Raw genomic sequence first — 23,846 nt, forward strand, 5'->3', positions numbered from 1 at the left:
CGTTTACAACTATGCTAGTTCTTTGTAGGGAAAACCGCAATGTTTGTTATTTGAGTTTACGACTGGAATAAAATAAGCTCGGCACAGCAGAATCCGGGAAAACGTACGAAAAGTCGGAGTCTGTTCATTTATTTATATATGTTTAACAAGGGTTTTTACTGCAAATAGATTTATTCATAACTTTGCACATGAAAACGACAAAGTTACTTTACAAAAATTTATCAAAACTCGATGACGAGACTAATAAAAACTTCCGAGCTCGAAATGTGATTTCCATGAATTATTATTCATTCCGTTGGATTTTTTGTCAGAAACATTTAAATAGTTGGGAAAATAATAAAATATACTTCCAACAACAATATTTTATATTTGTAATAGGGCAATTATTAAAAAATTGCCAGAAGAATCTAATTTAAATATTAATTTAAATAAAAATAAATGAAATCAATGTTTACAACACGTTCTGTTTAATTTTAACCAAATACTTTTTATTAATGACTGTAAACAATAATAATAATAAAATTAATATATTGCATTTGTATGAATATTTACTGAAGTACAAAATAATATTTGCATTTTACTGAAAGCATGCGCCATTATTCCACTTTATGAAGAGATATAAACCTATGCACAGCAAAATCTCGTGTAATTCCTATACGAATAGCAGTTAATATTCTTATCTAATATTACCAGAGCCTGAATTTATTCCTACAATCTTTTGATAAAACAAATTTACTCTTAATGCAACCAAATATTCTTTTATTTATATGTTAACATTTCACGAAACTAATAAAAACATTCTCTTATAAACCACCACGCTGATTTTATTCCAACCCAATATGATTTTCCGATACGGAACGTGTAACTGACATTCACAACTGACGAAAATATTACCGATGAAACACTGAAAAAACGGAACACAAAAAAACAACGTTCCCATTAAATCATATCGAGCATTTAACTCCAATCGGGTTTTTTATTAGTGAAACTGATGCGATCAAGTTTTCGTATGATCAAGCGAAAGTTGCATAATAAACAGTGTTGTTTTATTTTCAACAATGCTCAAACAGTTGCAACGTTTAAGCGTAGTTTAATACGATGGATTTACGATGATTTTTTATCGGTCGTGAATTTGCCTGTGCATTAATAAATCGAAACATAAATGTCAGCCAATTCATCAAAATAAATATTTAATTGGACTAATTAAAATGAATCAAGGACGAAATAAGCTTATTAATTGCAGTTGTAAACGTCTGAGGACGAGAATAATAGAGTATTAACAATTAAGTAAATTCTATTGTTGGTCTATATATTTACTGCTTATTTTACCAATTTACAGATATTGAGATATTTCATTGTTTGAAACCAAATAATCTAGAGCAAAATTTACATATAATTCGATAATGTTAATACTTAGTACCTATTTTTAAAATATCATAATAGCGGTAGAAGTGGTATTTTTTATGGAAATTCGATCTAAACATAAACGTACATTTGAAACCATTGTACAATATTTTTTAATTTTCAAGCATTAAGAATCACAGAAAACAAACAATATACTACATTCATATCATAATAATTTTCTCTATTGAGACAACCTTCACCAGAAATTGTATTTTTAATATGCACAACGAACACGTTTGGACTAAAAAAAATTAATAATAATAAGTTTAAGTAATAGGTTTTTTTTCATACATAATTATTAAAATTAATTAAAAATGTCTTATAATACTTGATTTTCTATTGTATGAACATGATTTTAACTTCTTGTTCAAACATTAAAATTATTTTTTCTTTTAAATTGTGAAATTAATATGAAATGAAATTAATATTGCAAAAAATAAAATTACATTATAGAAAATTACAGTGAATTATGTGTATTTGAGAATAATACATATCAAATTTAAACACAATTGGGCCAAAGGAAATAAAAAAACAAATTCTGAAATTTAATTTGAAGGACTTGTGTTTACTTAACGAAAAATTTTAGAAAAAAAGTATTTAGATTTTCTTTTTTTTTTTGAACATATTCTACGTGCTCTCAAATTTTGATAACACCTTGTATATAAATACACTTATATAATCGAAAAAGTGTATTTATAATTTTACAGCTTTTTGTATATTTTGTGCTATAACTGAAATTAAATAATCAAAACAATTTCGTCATCTTTTTTACTTCTTAAATAACTAACAACCAAGATCGTGTATCATTTTAATTTAATTTTTCCACAAGTCATTCATTTATCTGTTTCAGCTTAAGAATTTGATTATTTAAACAAACGCTTATGGAAAAAGGTATGGAAAAAGGTATTGTGGTAAGATATTGAAAAACAGAGCTACTAAAATCTAAAATTCTATTTTTTATTGGCACTAGAAATACATGGAGTCGATTTAACAAGTCTCTACTTACTTCAATAAAAGCTGATTTAGCAATATTCGTGAATTTATTTCGTTTATTATTGACCAATTCAACGTTATATATTCTGATACTGATACTGATCTCAGTGACAAAAAAAGAGGAGAATGCTTCTAGTAATTATTGCGTGAAAATGTAAAAAAATGTGATATTGTTTAAAATGCATGTCTGTGTGTTCAAAAATCAAATTGTAGTAGTATTCCTAATAATTTTTATTTAATTATTAGCTCTCTTGTTCCCGAAAATTATCTCTTCCCACTGGTAAAATTTAACCTATACAGTATTTTAATATTGCTCATTGCATTGCATGAAAATTTAAACAATAATGAAAAATATATACGTATAAAAAATCTTTCTTTAGTATAAAACTGTTTCAGTAAAACGTCCGTAAGTAAAGACGGTATTTTAATTTATGATTCCTAATGCTTAAAAGTTAGATAAATATAGAAAAGAAGACCAAATCAAAATTTTTATATTCGATTAATCATAATTACCGAACTATGGTTATGGAAATATACGATGTCATTTTCGAATTTAACGTAAAAATTTACAATAGAAAAGTTAATTTCCACATTAGTATGAAATAAATAATAAAAATAATAAATTTATTTATTTTCTAACATTTTATTATTAGCTTTCGGTAGTTCATAACTCATAGACCAAAAAAAATTTAATATTGAATTGAATTTTAAATTTAATTAGGTAATTAAATTTAAAATTTATGTGTTCCGAACGGTGTATTATGTTTGTTAACAAATGTTGACTTCTATTATTCACATTCAAACAATATGGCAAAAGAACAACCTGAAAAAACAGTCTGAAAAAGCCTCTGATAAATTTTGTATAATATTTAAAAGGATTTGGATGTACTCTGAATATTATTTATGTATTTAACACTATTACCTTATTACGGATGGAAAAAATATTGACTACTGAAACAATAGAACAGAAAAAACGAACAATTCATTAAATACAACATTTAACTTCTATATTCGATTACTCATAATTACCGAACTATGGTCATGGAAATATACGATGACTTTTTCGAATTAAGCGTAAAAATTTACTATAGAAAAGTTAATTTCCACATTAGTATAAAATAAATATTACTCATTTAGTTTCTGACATTTTATTATTAGCTTCATACCTCATAGTCCAAAACATTTTTAGTATTGTCAATGTTATAAACATTTCAATTAAGTTTTAGCAAAATAATTAAAACATTAAATTAACAGACCTAATTAAATTTAAAATTTATGTGTTCCGAACTGAATATTATATTTGTTAACAAAATGTTGACTTCTTTTATTCATATTCAAACAATATGACAAAAGAACAAAAACAGTCTGAAAAAGCCCCTGACAAATTTTGTATAATGTTTAAAAGGATTTGGATGTATTCTGAATATTATTTATTTATTTAACACCATTACCTTAAAATATTGACTACTGAAACAATAGAACAGAAAAAGCGAACAATTCATTAAATGCAACATTTAACTTCAGCAGGCTTCTTTATTAATGAAATTGATTTGATCTTGTTTTGGTATGATCGAGTAAAACAAACTGTTATTTTATTTTCAACAAAACAATTGTGATAGTTAAACATTGATAAATATGATAAATTTACGAGTGATTGTGAATTTGCATTTACGTTATTTAATCTGAACATAAACGTCATATAATTCATCATAATAAATCATTAGCGGTGCTAATTAAATTGATAATCGTCAGATTTATTTAGTGTAATTGTAAACGCGGCACTTTGAGCGTGTTTAAAATTTAGAACAATAGAGGAAAGTTATAAAACATCGCCATTGTTTGTGTGGAGTTTTATTAATCGATTTCGGTTTTATGGAGTTTTAGGACAAATATAAGTTACCTATCGATTTTGCCTACAATTTATTGTCTTTATTTGTTGCGTCACAGTTGACAGGCTCATAAACTGGAACAAAATTTGGTCGTAACAGAAAAAAAAGACTTAATTAAAATTCAATTCAGTTTGATCAACGAACAAGTAATTGAACATCGCATCAAAACTCCCGACCTATTCAACGTTTACCCCGCAACAAAAGATAATTTTCGGTCGAAAACCGAAACATCGTCAGACACGCGACTTTTTAGTTATTTTTTTCCATGTCCCGCACACACAAGTCGACTTTGTGCCTTTCAGAAGCGATTTTTGCGCGTCCGTGTAAAATAATACGGACCGTAAAATAATATCCACCCTTAAAACGGTCTCCCGACGAAATTTTCCGCGTTTACTTTGTCTCAATTCTCGTGTTTCGACGCGAAATTAATTCCCCGCGTGCACCGTTTTATGTCTTTTCGAACACGCGCGGATCGATTTCCCGAGTCTGGAAGAAAATATTAATTATGCGAAGTTTCTTCGGGTGTGAAATTCCGGTGGCGAAAAGTTTTGTAATAATCGGGTCGCTTGGCGAAAAACTGACCGAAAAAGATAAGGGAAGGAAAAAAAGTCAATTCGGTCTAATACCGATTTTATAATGAACCGAACCGTCAAACTTTACTTAAAACTCCGACGAAATCGTAATTGTACAAGTTTCACCTTCGCCGTCCAATTTTATATGGCGTGCGTTTTATGGTGAGGGGGCAGTTGTTTCATTTTTTAGGGGGTTAATAAAACGGCGTGTACCTTTCGCCATCTGGCATAATTCAGGATCGTAAAACGGAGCGAATTGCCCCGGTTAATTTATATCGTGAACAGGCTTAATTGTCCGTCGCTCCCAGGAAAAATTCCATCGAAATTGTTTTATTGTTCGCATAAAAGTGAATAACAAACGCAAAATTATCGACAACAGTGTAATAAGTTGAGGCTCTGGCCCGATTTCGCCACTATACAATTGCGGTTGAATGGAGGAAAACGGCTGCGAGTCAAAGTTATCAGCAGATGCCAGGTCATATTGAATAATTCTAATCCATTTTCGTTGAATACACTGTCACATATTTCAATTATCCCCACAATTTCGAAACGTGAAACGCGAAACGACAACGGCAACGGCAACGGCAAGAAATCATTTTTCCCATTCGATTTTAATTAAACGCGTTTCTGCGGTTCCGCGGTTTTTTCTCCAAATCAAAACGCAACATGTTTTAATTAAATGCGAAACTGTACGCTGCACATATTCGCGCGGAAGTTCGCGAGGGTGTTAATGATTATCCGACTAAATCCATGTAAAGTTTACCGAGGAACTTTGCAAAACAATACGGGAGAATCGAACAAGAACATGTCTGGCGTGGTTCGATTAGTTAACGACAAATGTCTTCTCGGCTTAGGAGGTTTATAACTATTCCAAACTGTTGCGCGTCACTCGCTCTTGTTTCTACTTAATTTTATGGCGAAATTATTGTTATAAATGTCATCAAAATCTCAACGTTTATTTAAAGTAATGGTGCTGTCATTTCTACTACCTTTAGGAAATATATTTAGAGTAACATAAACATTTTTAAACAAATATTTCACATACAGTATGTTCCAGATTATGTAGGCAATTCCTTAAATTCATATATATTAAAATGGTATAAGTAGTTTCTACAATTTTGAAGTGAAAACTTCTTTAGCCGCCTTGGGCACTTTTTGGTAGGAGAAAATCTTGTGGGTTCGCGTCACCGATATGCACATGCGCACGCGCAGTGTGCTGTGCGCCTTAGATATTTTTTGGACGGATTCGCGTCACCGACATGCTTATATATATATATAGCTGACGTATAGTGCTGTGAAATTGAATGGATTTAGTGAAAAGTTCAATGTGTGTATACTGTGCATTGTTGAAATAGTGTTTTTGTTTGATTATTATTTGATGGCTATGTCCAGTGATAGAAAACTCAATACTACAAAATATAAAACGACAATCGATGCCGTTTTTACGCGATACTTAGATAAATTTGAATCAAACATTTTCATTTCTTATTTTAGTTACCTATTGCATCTTTTTTAGAACAAAATGAAATAATTGAAAGTACAAAAAATCTAAGAATTGTTGAAATTAATCATGACATTGATGCAGACAATTAAAATAATGTTAAAAATTAAGTAAATACAAATACTATCCATAAATAATATGATTGTATATTAATTATTATTTTAATTGAATTGTATTTATATTTTGTTATGATTTTGTACAGCCCGTAATATATTTGAATAATAAAAAACCATATAAACATGCATATAACTGTTGCTCGGAGTGTCAATAGATGTGAAAACCAGATTGGTGTTGACAATTTTAATTCAAACATTACGAAATTTCAAATTTTATTACCAAAAGTTCTAAGTTTTCACTTCTGTCGGGAGTCTCTATAACTGCCAATTTTAAATTTTTCTCTAAAAACAGTGAAATGAAGGAAACACGTTGTTAAAAATCGGTATTCTCTGAATAAGTTTTAAAATGTCGGGTAGAATATATATATATATATATATATGGCAATCAGGATTGCTTGAAATGCACTAAAATATACAGTCGATTTCAATAACTCGAACCATGACCCAGAAAAAAATCGACTTTTCAAGACATCGAGTTATCAAATAATGTAAAAATAAGTATGAATGTAACAGGTGGTCCTTAAAATAACAACATTGTTAAGTTTCAAGGAGATTTGATATTTAAAATATTTTATTATAATGTTTTTGAAGTAATACGTTAAAAAAAATCTAATTTCAGTTTTATTGAACAGAAGTTTATTTATAAAATTTTCATCACACGTTGTCCTTCAAAGTCTTTTCAAAAGTTTTTTAAAAATAATATTAGCTCTTTTAAATTATCACTTAAATGCAATGCCTGAACTCAGGTATTAATTAAAATTGATCGGACAGAATTAAAAATTCCTTCCAAAAATTGGTAGCAAAGATATTTGAACTATTAAGTAAAAATTACACTTAATTCTCAGTCTCATGGTCTTGACCCTTGCTAATCAATTTCATTCGAATTATCTGTATTTGATTAATACATTGAATCAAAAAAAGTTAAGAGTAGAAACTGCTCATTTTAAATCGACAGAGTACTTTTTTTAGATTATGAAATAAATTATTTATAAAAATATTGTTATACCTCTAGAAATCAAAAAGTAAAAAATTTAAAAAATTATTGTGTTAAAGTATAATTAAATAAATCAAAAATAAAACTCAATTATTCAATTGTCTGCAAGGTATATCTCTCAGTCACCCATAATTAGGATTCATTATAATAAAAAATATGCATGAATTGTACCAAGGATTGTTATTATTAAAAAGCGAATTATGTAAATTATTAAAAAATATTTTCAGTTAAATGCTTTAGGCCCATATCTCACTATAAATAGAAAAACAATTAGACTTTTGTTAATTTAATCATACATTCTGCGTGATTCCGCATATTCTCTACACCAATAACAATTTGACAATTATACAACATTTATTGTAATGATAATCATATAAAACTCTTCAACTAAGTTCACAAATTTTTGAAAATCTAAATATTGTATATATAGAACTCAAAGTAGAGATTGTCAAGGATAATAACAATTTTTACCTGTAATTAGCCATAGTTCCCTAAGACAGTCCTCGCGACTCTTCTGCACGTGGTTGACGCCATCTCCCTCGACTCCCTCTTCCAAGGTTTTGAAGAGCAACGCACCCAAAAGTGCGTAGCCCGTAACCAAAACGAGCAGGCCGGTCTTGCCGCAGAATACGGCCGTCGTACAGCGCCGATTTGGCACCATCGGCTCCTCGATCTGCAACAGCGAAAAAAAAAAAAAAATAATGTAATATTTCAGTGTTGGAAAATGCGGAGAGAGGACCATCAATCCTATTGTGTGCGGACAGTGTCGGAGGTCAAGGGGATCATTTTATCAACATCAGCGGCATTTTATCGGGGGTGTTATGACTCGTCGAAAAACGGATGATTTATAATAATGGTCTCAGTTTCAATCGTTTTAGATGTGCTGAAAGTTGCGACACGCCACAACGTAATTACAGTTGTTCCGTTTGGTTTTATTAAAAGGTGTAACTTTGTATTTGGTTTTTTTGTCGCGAAAACCATTTACTTTTGACATGTTTCCTTTCACCCAGAAACTTTTCTTGTTCTTTTTCATATGTAGGAAAAAAAGTTGAACGAAACACCTGAACGTGTGGTAGTTTCGATTGTTTACACTTGTCCCGGGGATATTGGAAGTTTGTCGCCGAGATGGTTCGAGTTATTCGGAGGAAATTGAAACTTTTCCAACAACTACAGAGAAAAACGACGCCGTTTATAACAATTTATTTGTCGGACAAAGTCCACAACTTATCTCCGCTATCGATTCGCAACAGACACTGGGAATAATAAATTAAATCAAATGCAACAAAAGCAACTCTTCAAAAAATAATTGCGGTAATAGTTCACCGTAACAGTTTAATTAAACCATAATAACCCCCTTTGTTGCTTCCCGTTTTGTTTTAAAGCACGGATTTGGAACAGATGGTGGAAATTGCAGCGACGAAAAGCTGATTTAATCCGTGCGGATAAAAAATCACGGGGCATTATTCAAAACAATTCGTCGTCGAAGACAAATTCGTCTGGCGCGCCGATCGTCCGATTTGTAACCATTACCGTCCTGGATTTTTGGGAGTTTCGCAATAAATTCTCTGGGTCGATTAAGACGTCGTTCGTTCCGAGTTTTTAAGTGGGCTACTTCGGAAGCCGCATCTGGAAACGGACGATTAAAAATTTTTTAGCGCAGGTGATTAATGGACTGTTTTAATTAATTACGGAATGATTTTGGGATTTGTTGATTCCCGAAGTGTTTAATGAACATTTCCATTTCATAAACTCTCCTTCATTATAAATTTGTGCCGAATTTTACTTTCTCAACTCATTTTTTATGTTAATTCATCTTCTGTAAAATTAAATGCTTTTTAATTATATTAATCTTCGTGTTTAATATTGATGGAATTAATTGATTCACTACAATTTTAACACAATTTACAACTTTATCTCTTAAAATAATTGAAATGGTTAAAAATAATTTTAGAATAAATAAATAAACTTCGTTTAGTTAATTTTAACTAACGTTAAACAAATTATTTAATTCCAAAAAAAATTATTTAATATATATATAAATACGAGTATTAATTTGTGTTTTTTTCACCTCCATATCTAATTATGTCCGCCACATCCATAAAAGTCCAACATCCACTCGCACAAAACAAAAATACTAAATCCGCGTGATTTTCGTACGTAGTTCTGGCGTCGCGACGCGCGTCCCTCTTCTCGTGGCGTTCGCAGAACGACTGACGTTGCCGTCCCCGCGAACCATCGGATCGGCGCCGTGAAATGAAATATCGCCCCGGGGCGCTTTTTTTACCTATACACGTACGTACGTACGTAGGGTCGAAACCCCAAATTTAACGCCGGATTGAAATTGCAACGGTGACAATTCTTTCGTTCATTGTTCACTTGAAATTTTTGTAAATTAAAAAAAAAAAAACATAATTTTGAAAAATTCATTCAGAAAATATTACGTGAATTCGGAAACCTAACTGAAAGTGTGTTATACATAAAACATAATTGCGCACGATACATAACTAATAAAGGTGTTGGTTTTCGATTTTGTACAATTAAAAATTTAAACAAAAACCAAGCTAATAAAACCGACAATATTTGTGAATCGATTTTATTATCATGCAAAATTTGTAACATGTTACATTTACAAATTGAATATTTTTATAAAAATTTCGGTTGTTCAATCTCTATGCAAATCAAGTCCATAAATTAACATGGTCGCGGGCAAAAACAATAACCAATTTTAAAAACGCTATATAATAAATGTGAATTTAACAGAATTGAAACAAAATCAGTAAATTAATTTTTATTATTTGATTTGGGCGCCACCGAAAACTCGTTGCGTTGCCATAACAACGATTATAAATAAACAACAATTTCATTTAGTTAAGCTGATGTTGAATTAATTTATTATATTATATTTATAGTTAAGTTCCTTTAGTTTTGCAACAAGTTTATTTTATTTCTAGTTAGTTAGAGAATTTGATTGTTTTGAAGAAACCCTCTGTACAAAACATCGATATTACCATGACAACCATTGTGGTGAAACGTGTGTCAACATCAACAAACATTTATTCTAGTTTTAAAACCTTGGATCTGTCATGTTTTTACAAGTCACTCAGTAACACTACCATATTAAAATATTTGCTAAAAACGTTAGATAAGAATGTCATCCATCCAAGATTTGAAACTAAAAGGAGACAAGGTAACTGCAACCATTAATTTAACGCTCTTATATAATAATCACTTTTTTTAGATTAATCTAGAGACAAGATCGTTGAGTAAATGCAGCACTGCCAGCTCAAAGTCATTATTTACCAAATGTTTTTCGCGACCAGTTTCCGCCCTTCCAATGTTCCGAGAACAAGACGACTTGTACGTGCAGCACCGCCCTTTTTCTGCCGGCGACGCCGCACGTAAGAACTACTATTTCGACGAGACTGGTGAGAAATTGCCATCTAGTACTCTGTTCGCTACCCTCATGGAGGAGAACTGGAACAATGTTCCAAAGGCAAGTTCGTCTTGTGATGAAGTCAGTTCTTTGTCCATGGAAGAAACAAAGGATGACATGCAGGCGCAACTAACGCCTGGTTTGACGACGAAGCCTCCACTACCTCCTAAAACGGAAGTCTTCCAAAAGCAATATACAGATTCCGGAAAGAAGCCGGATAACTCTGATGCCGTTGCTTCTTATATGAAGACTATTTACGCAGACCAAAGTAAAGATGTCGACAAAACGTCAGAGGAGAAGCCCTTAGGTTCGGAGTTTTCCGACTTGTCCGATTTGGACTGGTACGATGAAAAATTAAAAGAAGTCGATGTTATGAGAAAAGAAGCTGAAACTGATTTGTACTTACAAAAGTTGAAAACAGAACATTGCGACAGCAATCACACAGATACGACAAAAATCATGGACCGAACAAGAAACATTGAACGTTGGGATGATCTTCCGAATGTTTCCGAAATTGATATAGAAAAATTGTTTCAGGATGAAGTGGAGAAAAAGTTTGATAAGTTTTTCGACAAGAAAGTCAAAATTTTAAGTCCCAGAGAAGAGGAATGTTTGGAAATTAAGAAACCTGCAATTTTAAAGAAACCTGTCAAGAAAACGCCGCTACCAAAAATTCCAAAAAAATTTGAACCAAAGCCAATACAAACAAATCCGACTAAAGAAGTACCAGAACGCAAGGACGATGTAGAAACTTGGATTGAAATAAGACCTACCGATATAGAAAGTGCGTTGGAGTGCAAGAGCAAGATGAAGAAGGCCAACTTTTTGGACACATTAATACATGTTGAGGATATTGAAAAGTTTGTTGCACCAGATGCCGTAGACAGTAGTGATGATATTCCGCAACATGACTCTCATGATTCGAAATGTAGTAGTTATGATGATCTAGCAACGATTCTAGAAACGTTAGAGACTGAAGGAATAAAATCACGTAAGCTATAACTCTATATAATTAACTGTTTTAATTTGTTATATTTTTAGAAAACAAAATCGAAAGCGTGAAACAGCTGGTCAACAGTTCTCTATCATTGCCAGTTTTTCCGGAGAAACAAGAGTCGAAAAAGTTTCAGGAAAAAGTGTGCAAAGATTTTGCCGAAACCTCCAGTGCATCCGAAACTGACACAAAAGAACCAAAAGCATCAGTTCGATTTAGAGATATTGAGGAAACTATTGAAGTGCCTCCTTTGTGGCACAAAGAAGTGTTCAGACCTCCTCAACCTGATATGTGTTATCCTTCTACTTCTTACAGTTCAAACATGAGGCAAGTGATTGGTTTTAAAAAAAAATTTTAACTAAAAATGTATTATTGCAGCAATATTTTAAGTTTCCTTAATGAAGTCGACAAAAATTGCGACAATACTCTTAAAACTGCCAAAGAGAGAGTTTTAATGGCATCAAATCTAACAAAGTCGGCAATACAATTGGACACGTTGCCAAGGTAAATATGCTATACTACCATTTTTACAATAATTACCAAATTATTTGTAGATTCGATGATTTGCGAATTTTAACCAACGAAGAACTATCAAAACAAATAATTGAACTGAGCCTTAGAGTTAAAGAAAAAAGTTCGGCTATCAGTTTGCTCCAGAATGAGATGACAACTCTCAGAGAACAGATTATGAAACATAACAAAGAGGCTGATCAAAATATGAAAGAAAAACTCAAGTCTCAAAAGGAGGAATATGAGACGATCATTAAAAGACATCAAAAATTTATAGATCAGTTAATTTCTGACAAAAAAGCTCTAAGTTCACAATGCGAGAATCTAATACAAGAAATGAAAATAGTCGAAGACAGGTTCACATCAAATATGAAGGCAGCCGAGGAACGACATAGGATTGAAATCAGAAAGGTTAAGGAAATGCACATAGCTGGTGAAAAAATTCGAAGGGACAGATGGATGGACAACAAAACAAAAAAAATCAAAGAAATGACTGTTAAAAGTATTGAACCCGAGTTGCAAAGTATGGAAAAACGTCACGAACAAGAACTGGCCGACCTCAGAACGCTGCATAAGCGAGAAATTGAAGATCTAGAATTAAAAGCGGCGCGAAAGCAACAACAAGCCTGTGAGGCACTCAGAGAACAACTGATAAGCGAACGGGAGAAAATTTTGGCGGGTGAACGAGAAGCTATGAGGATCAGATATGAACAACTGGTGGAAACTGAGGAAAAAAGTTACCAGGAGCAAAGGAAACGATTGATGGCGGATCACGCAAATAGAATCGCCGAGTGCGAGGAACGAGAAGCTGCAGCCGCACACGAAAAAGAAAAGAGTATTAAACATGCACAGATGGAATACGAGGAGAAATTAGAGACTGCCTTAAGGCGACAAGCCAATGAATTAAAACTAGCCAAGGAAAATATGCAAGTCGAGCTGGAAACTTGGCAGAACAATTTTAAGAAGCAACAATGTCAAGCGTTGCAAGAAAAGGAAAACGCCATTAGAGAACAGATGAGAAAAGATAGAGATAAGGAAATCGAAAGTGTTATAGAAAGACTAACTGAGGAAGAGAGGGAGAATAAAATACAGAACGAGAAGAGTTCAGAAAACAGAATCAGGAGGTTGAAGGAAAAGTATGATAAAGAGATTAAGGATTTGGAGATAGCGGAAAAGGAGGCCAAAGAGAAATATCTTGAGACTAAATCTAAGTTGACGGTTACCGAAGAGGAAGTGCAAAACTTGAAGTCTTCCCTCAGATCTATGGAAAACCAGTTGCAAGAATCTAAAGAGGTAAATATATTTAATTTTGTTAAGTTTGAAATTAATTGTTTGTTTTAGAGTTTGGACAAACTAATCGGAGAGAAAAATCAGATAAGGGATGAAGCGAGAAAAGAAGTGATGGAAGAAATTGAGGCACTGAAGGAAAAGGTGGAATCTTTAAAGTCTTCTAGGGAAAAAGAAATGCAACAACTGTATGCTAGAATAAAAGTTTCAGTTAATAGAAAAGATGAATATTTACAGGAGCTGACGATGGATCATAAAGCTTTGCAAGAAAAATGTATTTATTTAGAAAAGATGTTAGAGGATCAAAGAAAGGAGTATTTGATCAATTAAAGAGAATATTATATTCAAGAGTGTGTACAAGTATATTTTACTATGCATTTATACAATATATTTAATATTTTTTACATGTCCATGTACTCTAATCATAAATAAACATTGATGAATAGCGAAATAGACCCTTTCATTCAGTTTGTCATGTTTTATGAACGAATCGATTTGTGGAATAGGGCCGACAACAATGCCATCGGCTTTTTTTCCTTTGTCGAACTGTTGCTTTCGATAATTATTTCGTCCCGCCTCCCGATTTGTATCGGATCTTTGTTGCCTTTCAGTTTCCTGGAGTGGCTCCTAATGACCGGTCCGGAAAACCGTGGGGGAAATCGACGAATTGCCACTTCACTCAACAATAAAACGCTGGATTCTGTTTCAGTCCCGTTTTATTTTTGTTCCTGACAGGCAAAAATGATTCCATCCGAAATTGAACTTCATTTTCTTACAAGTGTATCCCGAACTTTCGATCCATTACTGAACTATTCGAAATAGTCAATACGAAATTCTCGGTACAATTAACATGTAAAATTCCAAACGCATCGCTGATACGAGTATAAATATGGTAAACAATAACATTGACCATCAGTTTTATTACTGCGATGATGTGGAACACTGTGTTGATACTTAGCATTTTTACTGCTTTGGTTTTGTGTTATGGTCACAGAAAATCACACAATCATGCAGATAATTTAATTGTGGAGGCTCCCATGGGCAAATTTCATGGCGCGGTTTTAAAATCCAGGTTGGGCAAGGACATATTTTCGTTCAGGGGCATCAGATATGCCCAACCACCTGTTGGCGACCTTCGCTTTAAGGTAAAAATAGTTTTTTTTTTATATTTTTAATTACAGTAAAAAATGTACAGGCTCCAGTCCCTGTTACTACTTATGAAGGAGTGTACAATGCAACTGTTGATGGCGACGTTTGTCCACAACCACCATTTTCCGTACCAATGTCAGAAGACTGCCTTTTTTTAAACGTATATACCACACAGGTACATTTTCTATTAATCTCTTAAAAGATAAAACATTTAACTGAACCTCTTTAGCTTCCCAAACACGGCAACAATCCGAAGAGGCCAGTAATCATCCACCTGCATGCAGGGGGATTTTATGTAGGCACCGAAAGGAGCAACTGGGGTGGACCTCAATACTTTATGGATCGAGATGTGGTTTTAGTAACAATGAACTACAGATTAGGTTCTTTGGGATTTTTATCTACTGGTGACATGCATGCGATCGGCAATAACGGTTTAAGAGATCAAGTAGTTGCCATGAAATGGGTGCAAAGGAACATCGCAGCTTTTGGTGGTGACCCACATTCCGTAACATTGATGGGTTACAGCGCCGGTGCTTGGAGTGTTATCCTCCACATGGTTTCTCCCATGTCAAAAGGTTTGTTTCATAGAGGTGTAGCTTCTAGCGGCACACCAATCGGCATTTTTCCTTTACCAAATTCACAGCCGGAAATAGCCAAAAAACAGGCCAGAATTTTGAATTGTCCCGACGATACAACGGAAAACATAGTAAAATGTCTAAAGACGAAATCGGCTGAAGAGCTTGGAAATTCATTGCCACGCTTTTTTGAGTTTGGTTCAAATTCGATTCTCCAATGGTCTCCCGTGATTGAAGAGGATTACGGACAGGAAAGATTTTTACCTGATCATCCTATTAATTTGATCAATAAAGGTGAATTTATGGATATTCCTTTAATGGCTGGAGTTACTGAAGATGAGTTCTCAGGACAAGTGATTCGTAAGTACTGTTTAATGAATTTAGCACAATTTAATAGATTGTTTATAGAATTGCAACAAAATAAAACCATGCTAAGAGAACTAGATGAAAATTGGGAAACATTAGCACCGATTTGTTTTATTTATGAACGAGATACGAACAAATCTAAATTGGTTTCAAGAAATATCAAAGACTTCTACTTAAAAGACACAACAATTGATTCACCGAACTATATAGAATCACTTAAAAAAGTATACATTGGCAAAGAATAGACTTATTAATGTTTGACTAATTTTAGATTTTTGCTGATGCTATAGTAGGAAACAATGTGAACAGGTTGATAAAATTTATGTCACAGAAACTGTCCAACTCCATATATTATTACAAGTTTAGTTTTCAAGGAAGATACAGTCATATATATCTTCCAGAAACAACAACGCCTATCGGTAAACTAAAACTAAAGAAATAATTTGAATAATGCTAATTCTTATGTGGTTTTAGGTGTGGTTCACCATGACGATTTAATTTATACCTTTTATATTTCTCCATTGTTCCCATATTTTAATATAACAGACCCGGAATATAAAATGGTAAAACAACTCACTACATTTTTTGAGAACTTTGCTAAAACTGGGTATTCAAATATTTCAAATATTTCAATCAAATTAAAACTTATACAACCGAATTTTAGCAACCCCACTCCACAAAAATCTAAGGTATTAGATAACATAACTTGGCAACCTTTTAATGATGCTACAGAAATGTTCTTGGATATTGGAAACAGTTTGATGTTGAAAGAAAAAATGTTTAAAAAGCGTTATGATTTTTGGGAACAACTTTATCCTACAGGTCAAATTTAAATTGTGTAAACTGTATTTGTGCTTATTAAATAATTTAATAAACATTATTAAGAAGGTTATCTTTTAATATTACCTTCTTATCTGCGTTCCAAGTACCTGTTTACTAAACTGGGAAATACCACATGACGCACCAACATTCTTAACATTTCAAAATTACAATAATATTATCATTCAGCCAGTAATATTTCACAAACAATGAAGTACTCCGCTGTAATTTTGCTATGTTTGTCAACAGTTTCTTCGTTCCATCAAAATGACGATCATCCAACTGTTAGTACACCTATGGGAAAAATACGAGGTAGTGTAAAAACGACAAGACTGGGCAAAACCATTTACTCATTTAGAGGCATTAGATATGCAGAAGCACCGATCAACAAACTCAGATTCCAGGTATAAAATTAGCTTGACGTCTTCTTTTAGTGCAATCAACAGTTTTAGCCACCAAAGCCTGTAGAAAAATACTATGGTGTTTATGACGCAACGGAAGACGGACCCATGTGTCCTCAAGATGGTTTTGGAGGGCCGTATTCTGAAGATTGTCTTTTGCTTAATGTTTACACCACTAAGGTACAAAATAGTTTTTTTGAGTTTTTCTTAATTGATAAAATTATATTTTAAAGCTTCCTTCGAATGATTCAATTGTTAAAAGGCCAGTAATAATTTTCTTCCACGCCGGAGGTTGGTACAGTGGTACAGGGCGCAGCAACTGGTACGGCCCCGACTATTTTATGGATCAGAACATTGTTCTGGTAACCCTCAATTACAGATTATCAGCACTCGGTAATAAATCAATATTATCTTATCAATAATCAGTGAAATGACTAATATTATTAGGTTTCCTCTCAACCGGAGATAAACATGCACCAGGCAACAACGGCCTCAAGGACCAAGTTGTAGCCATGAAATGGGTTCAAAAAAATATTGAAAGTTTTGGTGGTGATAAAGATGCAGTTACTATTATGGGTTATAGTGCTGGTGGATGGAGCGTTACTCTTCATATGGTATCACCAATGTCTAAGGGGTTGTTCCACAAAGCTGTCGCATCTAGTGGATCTTTTATTGGTAACTGGCCGATTCCTAAACATCAGATGGGTTTGGCTAAAAGGCAAGCAAATGTATTGGGCTGTCCCGATAGTTCTTCGGAAATTATAATGGATTGTTTGAAGAATAAAACTGGACAAGAAATTGGAACGTCTTCAGATCAGTTATTTGTGAAAAGCATGATTTTTAAAAAAATAATAAATTATTTCTTTTATATTTTAGGACTTTTTGGGAAACCCAATTTTACTTTGGTCTGCTGTCATCGAAGAAGATTTTGGCCAGGAAAGATTTCTTCCAGACCACCCTGTCAATTTAGTAAAAAGTGACCAATTAAGTGACGTACCATTCATTACTGGTGTAACCAAAGATGAATTTGCTGGAAGTGCTTTATGTAAAACTATGCTACACTATTTGAAACATCTTTTATAATAACGTATTTACAGATATTACAGAGAAAGACACTTTACTCGAAATATTAGACAAACATTGGAATGAATATGCACCAATTTGTTTTATTTACGAAGGTGATACCAAAAAAGGGCAAAAATTTACAAAAGCCGTCAGAGAGTTCTATCTTCAAGACAAACCTTTAACGAATGATTCTCTTATAGGACTTGCCCAAGTATTTCTTTTTTTCCTTTTATTCAATTTGTATTTGATCATTTTGTAGCTTTTTGCAGATGGTGTAATTGGTTATAGCGTTAAAAGGATTGAAAAATTTTACTCTACGTATAAAACACAACCAACCTATGCGTATAAATTCAGTTACCCTGGAAGATTTAGCCATGTATATCTGCCAGGAACTGAGATTCCTTACGGAGTGGTCCATCACGATGACCTCATTTACCTGTTCTACATTTCTGAATTGTTTCCCTACTTTAATAGTTCTTATCCTGAATCTAAAATGGTGGAAACTTTGACTGGCATTTACGCAAGTTTTGCTTCTACTGGGTAATATCAAATACTTTCATACTTTACGAATTTAAACAATTTATTTTAGACAACCTAACTGTTCGTGGGACAAATTCGAAGTAAGCTCACAAAAGTATTTAGATATTGGGAAGACATTGGAGGTCAAAGAAAAATTGTACATAGATCGTTATAACTTATGGGAAAGGTATTTCCCCACCAATGAAATATGAACTTTAGAATCATAATAAAACAATATCTTCATTCAATTATTATTTATTAATATTTTTATTATATACATTTCACAAACACATGCAAAAACACAATCAAGTCTTTAAAATCAGTTCATATATTTAACCACTGGCCTTATTCTTGCCATATTGAGCCAAAGGGAATAATTTCTCCCATTCCGCGTATCTTTTCTCGTTCAGTTTCTCGTTTAGTACTAATTTATTGGCAATATCCATGTACTTCTGAGTTTTTGTTGTGAACGGTTCCCATTTAACGTTGTCCAACTTTTCCGTAGGTGCAGGAATAGGATTTCTAAAAAGACAATGTGAATAATTGGTTTAATTGATTAAAAATGGCACTTACCCGGTTTTGACAAAGTTTGCCCACAACGTGGTCATCTTCTGCACCATTTCAGCATCATTTGGTGTCGTGTCCTTGAAGAAGGGAAACAGTTTTTCAATGTAAAACAGATACATTAAATCATCATTGTGGACGACACCAAAAGGTTCAGTTTTGTTGCTTTGAGGCGTGTAAAAATGGCTGTTACGCCCTGCATAGTTGAATTTATAATAATACACTGATTGATTGTTCTTTTCTGAGATGAGTTTGGCTGCTCTGTTCACTGAAAAGCCAGTAATTCCGTCTGAGAAGATTTGAACTGTTGGGGCAACACTAGTCTTTTCGATGGGTTTGTCGCTAAAATAGAACGATTTGAGAGATTTACTGATAATTTTGGAGTTGTCTGTTCCTCTTTCATAAATCAAAGCAATTGGTGCAATTGTTTCAAAGTTGTTGTTTAGTTCGTTCCTTAGGGTATCATTATTTAAAACACCTGCAATAAAATCAGAACTAAAAAATTATTTCAACTTTAACTATAATAACTAAATCACGTACAGAACGCTTTACAGGCATGTTCTTCTGTGGTTACTCCAGTAAGGAATGGTACTTTGGCAAATTGGCCGTTTTGAACTAATTGAATAGGATGACCGGTGAGGAAGCGTTCTTGGCCAAATTCTCCTTCAATTACTGGTAACCATGGTGCAAAAGGTTCTTGGAAAAACTCCTAATATGCAAAATATAAAATTTACATAAAATACAATATTGCAACAACTTACTTTGAACTGAGGATAAGTATCACTGATTTCTGAATAGGTTTTGCCCCTAAGACACTTAACAATATTTGCAGAGGTATCTTCAGGACAACCTAACAATTTAGCTTGTTTCTTAGCCAAATCCATTTGATTATGAGGTACAGGCCAGTTTCCTAAACTGGAACCACTCATGGCGATTGCCTTATGGAATAAAGTTTGCGACTGCGGTGATACCAAATGTAGAGTTACCGCAACAGCACCGAAATCATAACCCATGATAGTTACACAGTTAGGATCACCTCCAAACGAAGCAATGTTGTCTCTCACCCATTTCAAAAGCAGTACTTGATCTTTAAGACCTACGTTTCCCGGTGCTTCTTTGTCTCCCGTACTCAAAAAGCCTGCATTTGTATATTTTTAATTCGTTATCCTTAATTGTTATGTAATTTTACCTAAGGTTCCGATGCGGTAGTTAAAGGTGACCAAAACGATTTCTTGGTCCAGTAAATAGTGTGGGCCGACCCAGTTACTGGCGCCACCATTAGTTTTGTAACCAGCACCGTGAATGTAAACCAGTACTGGTTGACTTGGTTTTTCTGAACCTTTTGGAATCTAAAATTATCTCGCGATTATTTACAAAACGTGTAATGCATTTTTGGTGGCTTTACCTTTGGGGAATATACATTTACAAACAGACAGTCTTCTGAAATTGGTTGATCAGTCGGTTGGGGACATAAGGGACCGTCCAAAGTAGCATTTAAAACACCGTCCCATTTCTCCACCGCAACTGGAGGCTATACCACCAATGTACAAACATATACTTTTTTATTATTTCAACAACCTTACCTGGAATCTGAGTTCGTTGACTGGTGCTTTGGCGTAACGAATACCTCTGAAAGAGTAGATTTGCTTTCCAAGCCTCGACGCAATGATGGTACCTTGAATTTGTCCTAGGGGTGTTGTTATTATAGGTTGTTCCGCATTTTTATTCGGAATGTTTCCATCGGGAAACGAAATGGCGAAACCCAAATATAAAATTAAAACTAACTGTCGCAACATACCGAAAACAATCTTAACAACAAGCGAAAAAGTTGCTAGACACAGTACCTATCTACAGAGCATGTCACTGCTCGGAATGATAATAAATCAAAGTGTAACCCGGTTATATAGTAACAAATTGTTGGGGCTAAATTGGATAATGGGGCTGATCAACGGGCGAAATTCGCTCAATTGTACAGGTTCTATGCAAAGCGGTACGGAAAGTTTTTGCTGTCATTGTTTCGTAAACAAAGTAATGCTGGAAATGAACGGTGTATCCTGTTGTTATTGTCAGCACACGATCTTCTAAATTTACTTATTAATATTAATTGAAATGAATTATGCCCTTTTAAAAGTATCCATTTCAATATAAACCTGCATTTTGGAATAAAAAGCAATTTAATTTATTTTAATTAATGTGGTTTGTCAGTGATTACTGATATTAGTTGTAAATATATTAAGCAGATTAAAAGAAATAAAATTTATTCTTTATTTATAAGTAATTTAATTTAGTAAACTTTAATTCATATTTAAAATAAATATTATGTTCATTTGCAATAACAAAATTGTGAATTTAGGTCGCATTTATTTAAAGATTCCACTAACCTACACTTTAGCAATTGAAAACGCGAATTAGGATAGGTCCAGAAAAATCTATATTTACATTTATGAATGCAATTCAAACTAAATTAGAAAATTACCATCATCTAACCAATTCATTTAGTTACATGACCGCTAATGGAATAATTTCTAACATTACAACATACGAACAACTCAAAAAAATCAACTACGATTCGTACACAATTTCATACAATTTGAAAACTTAAATACTAAGCAAATGTGAAATCGAGCGGTCTGTGATGCAACATTGTCTTGGTAGTGTTTCTATCTCTTCATCAGTAGCATTTCTGATGCTGTGAGCATTGAAAATGTTCGGCCCAATCATTACTCCAGCGCACCTATAAGAAAATTATTACTTTAACTGTTTTTAACAAATAAACTTATTTAACCGTAGCATTTGTCCTATGAAAAAGTTGTTGATGTTGATGTATGAAGTGGAAGTGTGATAAATGACTTGTAAAATAGGACTTCTGGTTTTATCTCTCATGAGCAACTTCTTTTGCGTCAAAATCGAACCGTCTTGGAGGGCGATCACTTCACCGACCACGATGAAGTAACAAAATTGATTTTGGAATATATTACGCCAGTTCATTACTCTCTCCACTGTCCCTGTGTAAACGCACACTTTTTCCCTTGAGTTGGTCTATAATTATTATGCATATCAAAACAGTTTCAAAACACTGATGTTTATTATATCAGTACTTTAAATAAAATACCTACGCCGAATGGTTGAGTTATGATTATATTATCAACTTCTTCATGTTGGGCACTTTTACTAGCTGTCACAGCTTCAGAGGTAGCAAGCTAAAAACTACTTGATAAGATAATATAAACTACCATTAGATAATTAATATACCATTTCTATGTCTGAGTTGTTATTAATATTAAGCTTATGTAAAGGAGAATTTAATTGTTCACTGGAAATTTTAAATCCAGGTTTTTGTACAAAATTTTGGTGTGAAGTGCCTTGAAGGACACTATAAATATTATTCCTGGAAACATTTAAACTGTCCACAGATGTTTTTGTATTAAACATGTTTTTCTAAAACCTTAACAATGCACTAAATTATAAGCAATAGTAATAAAACTTACTAATTCTTGGTGCAACATATAATTATAAATATATAGGCTCTCTTTATGGTTATTTTTCCAAAGCCAACTAGGATGAAATGAAATACCAACTTTAGAAAAAAAATATTTATTTATGCATAGTACAAAATTAAATAAATTCTAGTCACAAATTTTAATCGACAGTGATGCAAATAATACTAAAAAACAACATTAAAAAACAATAAATAATATTAATCTTCTTCAGTTTGTGAGTCATCAAGCATTTCCTGTAATGAAAACAATTTAATAAATAATGCAACAAAATAACAACATAAACAAACCTGTAAAATCTCCACCAAGTGTCTGGATTCATCAAGCATATTTTTACAGACTTGGTTCTCCTCTTGTAATGCTTCAATGTTTTCCTTGAGCCTTTCATTTTCGTGCAGACTGTCATTCAGGGCTTCGCCCCGTTTTTCGGCTAACCTACGCCAGTATTCCTCATTGGGCGGCTCATCAGAAGTCAGGTCCAGTTCTGAAACGGTGTAATCTTCGAATGTCTGCACCGCTTTGTGTTGGAGCGACTTCTTCTTGGCCTCGGCCTTTTCTTTCTCCCTGTAAACAGCGTATGTAAACAACGACTTACAACAAAAACCAGTAAACTTACGAAGCCAATTTTGCTTGTACGAAAGTTGTCGGCTTCACCACGTTTTCTTTGTCCTTGGTCACGTCTTTGAGCACTTTAGTTTTTCTGATGTTCCGAATTTCCTGTGTAAACAGCAAAAAATCACAAACACATAACCTTAATTATAAACAAACACAGCGTACCTGTTGAGGGTTTGAATCCACTTTTATGGCTACCTTTCTCACGTTTTCGGTCTTCATGGCCAATAATTTATCGTCGGAAACAAATGACAAAGTGGCAGCTTAAGGGTGTTTTCAATGAATGAAAAGTTACCCTCCCGCGTTTTCGAACGTTTAGTTCACATCTATCAGTACGCATGCGCGCATTTGAAAACATCACAATAGGCAACTAGCTTAACATCATCTATCTGATCTTTTTATTTAATTTTTAAATATTACATCTAATTTAATTTTTAATTGTTAATTTATATTAACATCATTTTTACTTAATACTGATGTGAATTAAATTATACACATTATGCAATATGTTTTAATTAATTAATGAAATTTGTATACATTTAGGCAATTAAGTAGGCCATGAAATTTTTAAACAAAATCTAAACGT

The 23,846-nt window shown here is 33.0% G+C and overlaps 7 protein-coding genes across 11 annotated transcripts in view; 3 read left to right on the forward strand and 4 right to left on the reverse strand.

Annotated features, from left to right (window-relative positions):
- LOC109601849 (potassium channel subfamily K member 18) overlaps window positions 1-9,641 on the reverse strand; it is a 95,367-nt gene extending 85,726 nt beyond the window's left edge. The window contains exons 1-2 of the mRNA XM_049970345.1: window positions 9,538-9,641; window positions 7,941-8,142 (exon numbers count right to left, since the gene is read on the reverse strand). Coding sequence (XP_049826302.1) covers window positions 7,941-8,142; window positions 9,538-9,543 — 208 coding nt within the window. The 5' untranslated portion in view covers window positions 9,544-9,641. The remainder of the gene's footprint in view (window positions 1-7,940; window positions 8,143-9,537) is intronic.
- A 905-nt stretch (window positions 9,642-10,546) lies between these two features.
- On the forward strand, window positions 10,547-14,144 carry LOC109601550 (centrosomal protein of 131 kDa). Its single transcript, XM_020017790.2, has 6 exons — window positions 10,547-10,656; window positions 10,708-11,893; window positions 11,944-12,223; window positions 12,275-12,400; window positions 12,451-13,699; window positions 13,748-14,144. The coding sequence occupies exons 1-6, from the start codon at window positions 10,618-10,620 to the stop codon at window positions 14,021-14,023; spliced, it is 3,156 nt and encodes a 1,051-aa protein (XP_019873349.2). The 5' UTR covers window positions 10,547-10,617; the 3' UTR covers window positions 14,024-14,144.
- A 481-nt stretch (window positions 14,145-14,625) lies between these two features.
- LOC126264157 (esterase E4-like) lies at window positions 14,626-16,670 on the forward strand. Its single transcript, XM_049960982.1, has 7 exons — window positions 14,626-14,838; window positions 14,889-15,017; window positions 15,072-15,777; window positions 15,826-16,007; window positions 16,055-16,202; window positions 16,258-16,390; window positions 16,448-16,670. Exons 1-7 carry the CDS (start codon window positions 14,626-14,628, stop codon window positions 16,614-16,616), a joined length of 1,680 nt encoding a protein of 559 aa, XP_049816939.1. The 3' UTR covers window positions 16,617-16,670.
- Window positions 16,671-16,780: 110 nt separating this feature from the next.
- Window positions 16,781-18,835, forward strand: LOC109601549 (esterase FE4). 3 transcript variants are annotated; one of them, XM_049961634.1, is made up of 8 exons: window positions 16,781-17,006; window positions 17,055-17,183; window positions 17,237-17,396; window positions 17,451-17,827; window positions 17,880-18,048; window positions 18,101-18,279; window positions 18,328-18,608; window positions 18,658-18,835. In XM_049961634.1, exons 1-8 carry the CDS (start codon window positions 16,812-16,814, stop codon window positions 18,797-18,799), a joined length of 1,632 nt encoding a protein of 543 aa, XP_049817591.1. In that variant the 5' UTR covers window positions 16,781-16,811; the 3' UTR covers window positions 18,800-18,835. The 3 variants fall into 3 exon arrangements, with proteins under 3 accessions (XP_049817591.1, XP_049817599.1, XP_049817595.1); XM_049961638.1 differs by having other exon boundaries at window positions 16,782-17,006; window positions 17,055-17,189; window positions 17,246-17,396; XM_049961642.1 differs by lacking the exon at window positions 18,658-18,835 and having other exon boundaries at window positions 18,338-18,479.
- On the reverse strand, window positions 18,827-21,007 carry LOC109601564 (esterase E4). The gene is made up of 7 exons (XM_020017805.2): window positions 20,735-21,007; window positions 20,557-20,682; window positions 20,341-20,500; window positions 19,913-20,289; window positions 19,692-19,860; window positions 19,161-19,629; window positions 18,827-19,109 (listed from the first exon to the last, which is right to left on the reverse strand). Exons 1-7 carry the CDS (start codon window positions 20,945-20,947, stop codon window positions 18,920-18,922), a joined length of 1,704 nt encoding a protein of 567 aa, XP_019873364.2. The 5' UTR covers window positions 20,948-21,007; the 3' UTR covers window positions 18,827-18,919.
- Window positions 21,008-21,163: 156 nt separating this feature from the next.
- Window positions 21,164-22,718, reverse strand: LOC109601560 (uncharacterized). 3 transcript variants are annotated; one of them, XM_049961651.1, is made up of 5 exons: window positions 22,640-22,718; window positions 22,404-22,596; window positions 22,250-22,351; window positions 21,937-22,190; window positions 21,164-21,885 (listed from the first exon to the last, which is right to left on the reverse strand). In XM_049961651.1, the coding sequence occupies exons 2-5, from the start codon at window positions 22,581-22,583 to the stop codon at window positions 21,750-21,752; spliced, it is 672 nt and encodes a 223-aa protein (XP_049817608.1). In that variant the 5' UTR covers window positions 22,584-22,596; window positions 22,640-22,718; the 3' UTR covers window positions 21,164-21,749. The 3 variants fall into 3 exon arrangements, with proteins under 3 accessions (XP_049817608.1, XP_019873360.2, XP_049817603.1); XM_020017801.2 differs by having other exon boundaries at window positions 22,268-22,351; window positions 22,404-22,589; window positions 22,640-22,698; XM_049961646.1 differs by having other exon boundaries at window positions 22,404-22,589; window positions 22,640-22,698.
- Window positions 22,719-22,729: 11 nt separating this feature from the next.
- LOC109601559 (dynamin-like protein 1) lies at window positions 22,730-23,585 on the reverse strand. Its single transcript, XM_020017800.2, has 4 exons — window positions 23,426-23,585; window positions 23,265-23,365; window positions 22,939-23,212; window positions 22,730-22,884 (listed from the first exon to the last, which is right to left on the reverse strand). Exons 1-4 carry the CDS (start codon window positions 23,480-23,482, stop codon window positions 22,849-22,851), a joined length of 468 nt encoding a protein of 155 aa, XP_019873359.1. The 5' UTR covers window positions 23,483-23,585; the 3' UTR covers window positions 22,730-22,848.
- Between the last annotated feature and the right edge of the window lie 261 nt (window positions 23,586-23,846).

This window comes from Aethina tumida, chromosome 1 (assembly GCF_024364675.1).
Source record: "Aethina tumida isolate Nest 87 chromosome 1, icAetTumi1.1, whole genome shotgun sequence".
Classification (NCBI taxonomy): domain Eukaryota; kingdom Metazoa; phylum Arthropoda; class Insecta; order Coleoptera; family Nitidulidae; genus Aethina; species Aethina tumida.